Below are 10,928 nucleotides of genomic sequence, written 5' to 3'. Positions count from 1 at the left end.
TTATGCTGACATTTTAAATAATTTGGAAAAACATGATGCAACAGTAATTCGAGATATTTTATATATGAAATGTGTGATGCAGTGCCTTGCATATGGTTGTCACTAAATAAATGTTGCTGTTAAATTGTTACATTGGTTTTATTGTACTACTCTTCCCATTCCTCGCCCTCCCTCAAGTTTTCTTTGTTCTTCACTGTAGTCTCAGTGACTGCAACCTCAGCTGTATTCAGTACATACTGAATAGTCAACAATGAAACGTGAATATTGAGCAGTTATTGTGTGTCAAACACATGTGTTAACTCAATCCTCACAATAACCTTTTAAGGCCGACACTACTGCTATCCCCATTATACAGCTAAGTAAACCGAAACAGACTGAAGGAACATGCCTGAGGTCAGCAACTAGTGAGGGGGAAGCACGGGATTATTCAAATCTAGGTCACCTGAGCCTATTGCCTTGACGCCTTTACTAATTAACTAATAAATCTGTGACCAGCTAAACGAAGGAAAACTTAGTGGCATCAAAAGAAAATATGAGTAAGATTTCCTAAGAATGCTCTCCTTTTCATGGGCAAAATACTAGTACGTTCAAAGTGAATTTTTTAAAACTGTCAGCATTCATCAGATCCTCACGTTCCTGGACCTGAGACACTTGGGACCACGGAAAAGCAATTAAACAATTGACACACGTGGTTTGGACCACGTTATTCTGATCTCGGGAACTCGGTACCCCTACCCACTAATTAACGAAGCCTTTAAGAAATGCGTGGGGCGAACGCGACGCCGCCGCTCGGACCTGGCGCGGACACCACCTGGTAGGCGGGGCCGGCGGAGGGACTCGGGCCGATGCCCCATCCCGGCATGCACCGCAGGGCCCGCGACCACGCATTCCGGCGAGCGCCAGGGAGCGCGTGTGCTCCTCGCCGCCCGGAAGCACCGCCTGCTCGTTGCATGCTGGGAGCTGTAGGCCCCCGGCCCCGGCCCGCGGGCTGCCGCCCGCGCTCTCCATGAGGCTGCTGGCGCTGGCCCGCGCGGCACCGACGCGGGGAGCGCGCTTCGCGCTGACTCAGCGGCGGTGGCGGCGGCGGCGTTAGCCGGCCCTCGCGCTCTTTCCCTTCCTGGGGCGCCGACCCCGCCCGCCTGCTTGCTAGCCTGCCTGCCCGGCGCCACGCAAGAGAAGGTGCCAGGGCACGCGGAGCGGCGAGAGGCGCGCGGCCCCGGCCCCTTCCATCTCCTGCGTTAGCGCTGCGGCAGTGGCGGAGGACTACGGCGACAAGGACGAGGGCCGCTCTCCCGCTCCTTACGTGCGGCGTCGCTCTGCTCCGCTGACCGGCCCACGGGAGTGCAGGCGGGGAGGCGGGATGGAGTGATAGGGAAGGTGACTTGGGGCTCAGGGCGGCGGGACCCGGGCCGGGCTTGGTCCGCTCGGGGCTGTGGGGAAGTTGGCGAGGGCGTAGCGGCCCGGAGGCCGAGGAGGGGTGCGGGCTGGGGACTGCATGGCGGTGCGCCCCGGGTCTGGGCGAACTGGGTGGGGGTGGGTCCGAGCTGCGGCCGCAGCCGAGCAGCGTGTCCCGAGTGCGTGGCCGCCGGTTGCCGGGTATTTCATCACCCGGATTGTCACGAGGCTTTCTTTTGGGGAGGGATCCCCGGGAAGGAGGGGAGCAAGGCCGGCCGAGGAGGGTCAGAATCGCCTGTGGCCCCCAGCCCATTTGTAGTAGTTGTAGCACGTTCCACCAGTTTCAACTGTCGAGACCTCAAACTTGAATCGCCCCCCTCCACCCCAGGACAAAAAGGAGGAAAAGTGTTATTTTTGTGTAGTAATTGGCTAGCACCGACACTCCATTTCTTCTCTGACCTTTTTCACAATCCTGCAGGAGTAGTGAAGAGTGATGTTTCCCTGTAACCAGAAAAACGAGTACTTTTTGAAAGCGTTAATTAGTAGTTACTGCGGGGGAAGTTGCATTTTATTAAAGCGACTTGTCAGCGTGGTGTTAAAAGGCTGGAAAGATTAAGTCCTCGTGTTTGAAACAATCTTAAGTTGCTGTGGAGGAATTTTTTGCAAATTGTTTGATTCTTGACTTGATGGCTATCCAGGAAAAGTTAAGGCTTAATATTTTAATATTTTAAATATGTTGCTCGCCTTCCCCCAGAACCTTTGCAAGATGCGTAATTGAAGTGTGTACCGTATTGTAACAAATGTTTAAACCTAGAAGGCTGTGTTGTGTTAGGATATTACATGTTCGTGTACAGCCTTTTACTGGTATAGCGGTTCCTTTTCACTAGGGGTGTAACATTTTACTTGTTTGCACACACGTAGGTAATTTACCATGTTCCATTACACATTGACTATCCAAGTGCCTTCTCTGTAGGGTATCCCTTCTCTACTGACAACTGTAACTATTTTGTTTCCTTAGGTTGTTTATTGGCCACTTTATTCCTTAGGACCACTTACTTTTTCTCTTGGTAGGATCAAAGTGACTTTACCAAACTTAAACAATTTTCCCTAAAGCCGTGGCAAATTCTAGGAAGGTTTTATAGGATTTCTCAATCTGGGATTCATAGAAACTCTGAAATTGTTTTCTCTGTAGGCATTCAGGAAACTGTCATCAGATTTTCCTATCATTTTTGGCTGGGGGGAACACAGCCTTTTTTTGTGTTTTCCCATCTGTTCGAAATGCTGATCCACTAGCATAATACAAGAATGCTCCAAGTAGTTCCCATCCTCCTTGTGCCTACCTCTTAATTATAAATAACCTTTTGAAGGCCCACTATGTGCCAGGCATGCTTTGCATACCTTACCTCATTGAAGTCTTTACAACGTTTTGAGACAGATGATCTTTTCTCGTTTCATAGGAAGGGCTCTCTTTCAGGTTTTATAATTTGTCCACGTGGCCCCAGTTAGAAAATGGCAAGATAAAGATGCAAACCCAGGTCTTTCCAAATCCAAAAACTGCTCTACTATGTCCTAGGAATATATAAGTGATGAATATTCAGGACAGTCCTTACCCTTTAAGGTTAATGAGAGAAAACTAGTAAGCTGCCCTTGACAATATAGCAGTGCTTAGGAGGGGGCATCTAATCCAATTTGGAAGGGTTGGACTATAGGGGTCAAAGAACTGTTCTTGAAAGAGAGAACCTCTAAATTGAATTTTGAAGGACAAGCAGGGGTTAACCTAGTAACAAGAAAAAAGAGCAGTGTGTGCAAAGATGAAAGGCAGGATATCACTGGAGGACTGCCGCCTGTGTGGGTCAGTATCACTGGCTTTGCCAAGTTGGGGTGCAGAATGGTAAGGAGTTATTCAAAAGTGTCTGGATCTTAATTTTGAGGGCAGTGGGGAGCTACACAGCCTTGTGGTCTGCAGACATGATTGAACCATAAGAGACTGAGCTTTCTTCTTCAGGGCTCTCAGCCCATATCCCAATTCATCATTTCATTCTGGCAGGTCCAGGGAAAAGCACATTGTGGTAGGAGTCCTGTAACCTGGATCTGATTTTGACTTTACCATTCCTAAAAGGTTTTGCCCCTTACCCCCTACCTAATTAGTCTTTTGGTCTCTTTAGGTTCTCTTTGGTTATGATAATTAAACAAAAAAATCCCACAGCCATTTTAATGAGAGTAGGAAAGCTCAGTTTTCCCACTTTTAGATCTTGAGAGAATGTTATTTTCATGTCATTTACAGTTTCTTACATGTTTGCTCAAATAAATACATATTCTATCAAAAACTAAGCTGCCTTTTGGGGTTTATCATGTTCTTTTCTGAGAATGTTAGCGCCTATATTGTGAAGAAATGGATTACTTTCCAGAGATTTAAAAAGTTCTTAAATAAGAGTAGTCAGTATTTAGTCATTTGTGAGTTTTTGTATCTACTAAATTTTTTTAAGAAATACATTTCTAGAAATGGCTGGCAAGAGAGGAGAGCTGTAAAAGACAAAACCAGTCCATTGTTTAAAAGCTAAATGACTGGTTTTTCATTCTATTCTTTCCTCTTTGATTTGACTTCTCTTACAGTACTTTGTAAACACTCCAATAAGGGTATTGAAGTCTAAGGTAGGCTATTCTGATTTTTTTTAAAAATTGTTTGTGACGTTGGTATCTGGCTGGAAGTAGGCAAAATTTTATAATTCCTATAATTAGATAATCTGGATTTGTCAATTTTTTACTTAATACGGTTGCACAATTGCACTTTTAAGTACTGTAGGTAATAAATAAAACACCGAATAAATTAGATACTACTACTATTTAAAGTAGAAAATACTTTCTGTACTTTATTAAAGGTCTTGAAGAATAAGAAAGCTGGAGAACCTTAATGGCATACTTTAGATTTTTAGAAATTAACACATTAGTGGAATATTTAGGAGGGCCCATTCTTCTGAGACTTAGGATCCTTTAGTTCTAATTTGGATAAGTTTCAAAAGAAGTTCTTGAAACACTTAAGCTTCTTTGCATAATTTTATCCACTTGTGATATTCTGGATAAGCATCTATTTTGTTTATCAAGCATTGTTTTCTTTCAACTTTACTTTTTGTGTGCAGATGTTTGTGGATTCTTCTGTGGGATCAGAGGGCACGCCTGTTGTAACCAGAGAACTCCAAGTATAGCAGCAAGGATGGATGAACAGGCTCTTTTAGGGCTAAATCCAAATGCTGATTCAGACTTTAGACAAAGGGTAAGTTAGTCTGCCTAATCATTTTTTAAAGCACGTTACCACAGATTTGCATCAGAGAACTTGAATTAAAAATACACCTGATGATAAAAGTCTAATTTGGGTAGAAACAAGTAGAGATGAATTTGACGTATTTGAATATATTCTGAATACAGAAATAGGGAGTATTATGATTTATTTTTTAGTTGGCTGAACAAAAATACCAAAATCTCGTGTGGTTCAAGGCAGGTCTTTATGCAACATCAGTCATTATTTCTAATTATTCAAAAGTCGTAATGCAAAGGATTGTTCAAGGGACTTTCCATAGTAACAGACATGCTTGGCTTGGTCTATACAAGCTTTTTAACTCCTTCGTTGGTGATATTTAACATCCTTGTTATTTAGTCAGGCAGACATATAAATAAGCAGTTATGATATGCCATGTCTTAAGTTATATAAAATTATATGGCAAGGAATCCATTTTCAGGAGCCGGGATATAGTTGGATAAATGTAAACAATTAAACATAACGTAGCCTACAACTATAATCATGACTACAACTGAATGGTAAAAAAAGAATCTAAAGAATATTCCTGTAATTCATTTTTTCAAAGACATGGGTGTTCTGAAGTATAGGGTAAGTGAAAGGAGAAAGCTATTATCTTCTTTCTACTTCTCGTAGCAAAGGATACTTTTTATAAATGAGGTTAACAATCTCACTAAATATTAAAGCAGTTTTCTGCTATTATGCAGAAATTTTTTAGAGTAAAAAAAATCCCAAGTAGTTTCTTAACATAATACCACATGCATGTCTCTGCTGTTAAGTAAGTAGCCCTTCACATACAGGTAATAGTTGAGATTTAAGTATTTGGCTAATTGCAAGGTACCTGTCAACCTGTCAGACAAGTTAGGACATCAAAAGACATTTAAAGTCCATGTCTTCTGTGTATAAATGAATATTTCTTTTCCTCAGGGTTTAAGCTACCTACCTTTAAACATAGCATCATAGATTTTTTTTTTTTTTTTTTTTTTGAGACAGGATCTTGCCCTGTCCCCCAGGATGGAGTGCAGTGGTATGATCCTAGCTCAATGCAGCCTCAAACTCCTGGCCTCAAGCCATCCTCCTGCTTAGGCCTCATAGAGTGCTGGGATTACACATGTGAGCTACCACGCTTGGCCATGCATCATAGGTCTTTACCTTTAGTCTAGCTTGGTACTGCATGCTTATTATACTAAAAGCCTTTGACTACTTGTTTAGTTATTAGATGGCCTTTCTTATCATTTTTATGTGCCTTTTTGAAATCTTTTTTATTAAATTCCAGCATCTGACAGATTTTTTTAAATGTGTCATGATTTTCTTTTTCAGAAAAGTAAAACCAATACGCTATTAGTGGTTTTAATACAGAATTTGTGCTTTTCATCAATAAAAATTGATTTTCTCAGTCACAGGCATATTTTAAGCATTTAGGTCCAGGCATAATTTGATATCCTATTAAGCCAATCTGGGTAACAATTAATTAGGATGAAAAAGAAGGAAGTCTTAAGGAAAAGTGAAGTCTGATAGCCCTTTTGTTGTAGTTCAGGAGTAGTGGGAACTTAATTCAGTTTGGTGATGAAATAAAAGACTGCCAACCCCGGTTGCACAGGTGTCTGTCTGTAGTTCTCTGTTATTTACAGGGGCAGTAAAAGCTGAGCCAACCCTGTTGTCACATAGAGGCAATAAACCATTAGAAAAAAGATGTGAACTAGGTAATGAAAGCTAGGACTTGTTCATCAATGCCACAGGATTTTTTTTTTTAATGCTAGTAATGCATAGATCCAGAGTACAAAGACTTTCATTAAAAACTAAAAATTTTCAGGGTAGCCCTCCACCCTTAAAAATAGAATACTCATCTTTGGCTTAAAACCTATTATTTAAAGAAAATGCCATGTCAGTGACAATTTTAGCAGCTGAACACCCCCCTCTTTTTTTGTAAGTGAACTATTAGGTGGTAAAGGAACATATATAATTTACTTCTACCGTGTCCCCTGCCCTGGCTCCTGAGGTACTCCTAAAGGAAACCCTAAGTTTCTTGGACTACTGTTCAAAAACAACTGAGTTAGTGTATTTTACAGCTGTCTGGGCTTTTATAGTCTTAATTTCTAAAGCTAGCCATTATTTACTCTGGGCTATTCCAACATCAACAACCAATTCTCTTCTATGGACACCAGCTGGGTGTCCTGCAGTTCGGTTCTAACACTACTAGGAGTTAGCATCACATCCCAGAGTTTCACAGAACTGCCCCTACTCAGACACCAGTCAAAAGTCCAGAACCTCTTGTGCTTCTAAAGACTGACTGTAAAATTGGGGGCTCCCACAACTCCTAAGGTTCCATAATTTGCTAGAATAGCTCACTGAACTCAGGAAACAGTTTACTTACTGTTACCGATTTATTTTAAAGGATACAACTCAGGAACAGCCAAATGGAAGAGATGCAGCTTTCCAGGCCTCTGCCCTCTCTGGGCGCATTACCCTCTCAGCCCCTCAGTGTATTCACCAACCCTGAAGTTCGGCAGTTTTTATAGGGCTTAATCTCCAGCCCCCTTCCCCTTTCTGGAGGTTGGTGGTTAGAGCTGAGATTTCCAACCTACTAATCACTTGTCTTTCTAGTAACCAGCCCTATCTTGAGGCTCTCTAGGGAGTTCTACCCCTAGTCACCTCATTAGCATAAACTCTGGTGTGATCCAAAGGAGCTCATATAAATAACAAAAGATAATCCTGTCATTCAGGAAATTCCAAGGGTTTAAGAGCTCTGTGCCAGGAACCAGTAGCAAAGCCCAAAGGTGATACTTATGCCACATACTTACGATAGTATTTGATGATCTTCATCTAATCACTTTCATTTACCTGGTCTTCTGTCAGTGGGAGCTGCCACTGCGACTGCATGTGCAAACGCATTCCCTCATTCATACAATCGCGTAGTACAGGAAGCTCGCCTAAATATAAATACAGTAGCTTTTATCTCTAACCCAAAGGAAAAAAGTAATTTTACATACTGATGCAGTGTGTATATGTAGTTTACATATATACGTATACACATACATAGCTAAAGCAAGTTACAGAAAATATTTTTGCTAGTTCCAGTGTACTCTGATGTTATCCATTCTGTTTCATTTTTTTTATTGTTGCTCAGGACTGATAAATGGATTTCATCACTAATGAAATCACCAGAGTTTTTAAAAATATTGACTGATGAAATTAGTCCTCTAATGCTGAATGTTCCCTCTACCTCATGTCAAATTTTGTACCAGTACATACATAATTGTTTTAAAATCATCTAGCAGTGTTTCCAGTTTATTTTTACTTTTCTTGGCTATTTGAGATACTTTTCACAAGTTGTTGAGGTTACTTTACTGTTTGTCCACTGCCATATGTGAAACCTGCATCTGGTGCAACGTGCTCATAATGGAGAGAGTGGCATAAGTAACTTCCACTTTCTCGGCAGTCTGGTAGAGGGCATATGGTCCTGGTGCTACATCCCTTCCAGAGTACTCTTGCTCTTTGTTGGCACATAGTCTTACTTCTGATTACAAGGCCCTGAGTTCATAAAAAGAGGAATAAGAAACATTTCCTAATGCTTTGATCTTTTCAATTATTTGATACTTTCCCAAATAGAAATTTATATCATGCAGTTGTGCTTCCATTTGAATCTTTTTTTTTTTCTTTGAGACAGAGTCTCACTTTGTTGCCTGGGCTAGAGTGAGTGCCGTGGCATCAGCCTAGCTCACAGCAACCTCAAACTCCTGGGCTTAAGCGATCCTACTGCCTCAGCCTCCCGAGTAGCTGGGACTACAGGCATGTGCCACCATGCCCAGCTAATTTTTTCTATATATATTTTTAGTTGTCCAGATTATTTATTTCTATTTTTAGTAGAGACGGGGTCTCGCTCAGGCTGGTCTGGAACTCCTGACCTCAAGGGATCCACCCGCCTCGGCCTCCCAGAGTGCTAGGATTATAGGCATGAGCCACCGCGCCTGGCCCCATTTGAATCTTTTTTTTTTTAGGGAACTTACATGATAGAATTAAAGACTTGAAATACTGTCCTTTTCTGTATAACAGATTAAATAATGTACATAATATGTTTTGTCTTTTATAATCACCTCTTTAATAGGAGATGTGCTATCAGATAGGAAGAGTGCCCTTCATATACCATTTTATAATTATACCTTAGTAGTATGGCACTTGATAAAAACTTTTATGTTTTCTCTCTGATTCTGCATATTAACCTGGTGAAGTCTGCAGGGCATTTTTGTGTTGTCTCTGCTGTGAGGAAACAGGTTTGAGTATCTAACTGATGGAATTTGTCTTTCATTTAACCTTTTTTCTTGGAATGATCCATAAGTGACACATATTCAGAAGCCTAAATTCCGTGTTTTAGCTGTTTTTCCGTTTACTGATTTGTTATTAGTTTGCTACTCCCAGAATATTTTGTTTAGTATTAGTAGCACATTGAGATTGACTTTTCCAAATGTGTTTGTTGTTGTTATTGTTGTCTTGCAATCTTACAGGCCTTGGCCTATTTTGAGCAATTAAAGATTTCCCCAGATGCTTGGCAGGTGTGTGCAGAAGCTCTAGCCCAGAGGACATACAGGTAATTAAAACAAAATTTGTATGAATTCTTAGAAGAATGTAAATTTCTGTGAACATGGCAGGACTGTTAAATTTACCTGTATTTGGCATATGTTTTCATAGAAACATTTTATGACTTGCTCCATTTTAGAAACCATTAATATATAGTCATTCAGTGTAGAAATGAGAAAAATAGTAAACCAATAGTTTGGTCATTCCAGAATTGATTTTTTAGTAAAACTATCATTTGCTATATGTTGTATACCTGACAACAGATCCCAGCTGGAATAGAGTGAGGTAAAAACTTCCTTATCTTCTTATTAGGAGTGATAATTGGTTTTCTAAAAACTTGGTAAAAGAGGCATTCATAAATGATACATAAATTTTTAATCTTAACTTAAAGTGTATAAACATTCAATTACCAATCTTTTGGTATTGGACTAAGGTCTTTGTGTATGTGCCACTAGCATTTACTTTATTCTTATGTCGATCACACCCATATCTCATCCTCTACAATTCCTAGTTTGTACAATGAGTGTAGTGAAACAATAAATGCAGATTCCTAGATTTTTTGGGTATTTGCTTCCACCTGTCAAGTCTTATGGTTATATCTAGCCGACATCAAACATGTACAAGGTTTTTTGCCCCCCTGCAATGTGGCTTTCTATGAAGTCTTTGTAAAGTATTTAACTTACTTTTTACAGAAATAGGAATTTTATACTCATTTCATTAGTTTATATGACAGTTAATTGAGTTACTTTCTTATAAAAGAAGTACAACTGGTATAGTGAGGGATGGGGAAAACACAGCTGATGAGCTATCAGCTTGCTAGTGGGGGCAGAAGTGCCTGGATTAGTAGAGGGCCTCTTGGCTGGAGTTCTCAGCATGCAGTGCCTATCAGTCTGTGTTTTACACCTGAAATTGCGTGCTTCAGGTTAGTTAGAGTTGGTTTCGAGAACGTCTGCTGTATGTCTTAGAGTAAATAAGAGCTGGCTTTTAATTAAGGGCTTCCTGTAGTTCCCCCCGCCCCAGTGGAAAATCTAAGTCTTATAAAATTCAGTTAAAGGCTTCAGTGTCATCCTTAAGAATAGAAAGCCTAAGTTCTCGGAAGATATGTTAATTAAAGCTAACTTTACAAAGTTTTAGAAGATTATGTACCATCTTTTTGCATGTGAAATTATTTTGTTTGGTTAATGTAGTCTAAGTTAAGAGGATATCTCCATTTTTATTTGGACCAGTTACCTTTATATAGCAAAAATTGTTGTATGACTAAGCCTGGCCCAAACTGTCTGTCTTGAATGAGCAGATTGTTGGTTTCTAAAGGGTCTTTGTCAGAGTTTATAGCTGGCTCACTGCAACTCTGCATCACCCCTAGAGAGAGAATTAGAAATGGATAATTGGTGAATGTCAATTTTTGCCCCCATTTATAAGGGCAGTATATTTGTAATTCAGTTTCATGTGTGAACTTTGAGACTAGACTGACAGACCACGTGGCTTATTTTGGATTTGGCTGCAGTAGAACTCAGTGGGGCTTAAGGAGGACTTGGGTGACTATCTCTGATTTGACTCAGTCTCTGGCTGTTCTGCCATTTGTCATTTTACAGCTGAGCTTTGTATTGTGAAATGAAGGCCTTGTTCCAGGAATCCGAACATCTCCAGTTTAGAGGGAATGCCTTCT

The 10,928-nt window shown here is 40.7% G+C and overlaps 1 protein-coding gene across 1 annotated transcript in view; it reads left to right on the top strand.

Moving 5' to 3' along the window:
* Positions 1-980: 980 nt before the first annotated feature.
* The window catches only part of XPOT (exportin for tRNA), a 37,387-nt gene continuing 27,439 nt past the window's right edge, over positions 981-10,928 (top strand). The window contains exons 1-3 of the mRNA XM_045553441.1: positions 981-1,377; positions 4,533-4,666; positions 9,190-9,272. Coding sequence (XP_045409397.1) covers positions 4,607-4,666; positions 9,190-9,272 — 143 coding nt within the window. The 5' untranslated portion in view covers positions 981-1,377; positions 4,533-4,606. The remainder of the gene's footprint in view (positions 1,378-4,532; positions 4,667-9,189; positions 9,273-10,928) is intronic.

Source organism: Lemur catta, chromosome 6 (genome assembly GCF_020740605.2).
Source record: "Lemur catta isolate mLemCat1 chromosome 6, mLemCat1.pri, whole genome shotgun sequence".
Classification (NCBI taxonomy): Eukaryota; Metazoa; Chordata; class Mammalia; order Primates; family Lemuridae; genus Lemur; species Lemur catta.
This window is presented reverse-complemented; position numbering and strand designations above follow the sequence as displayed.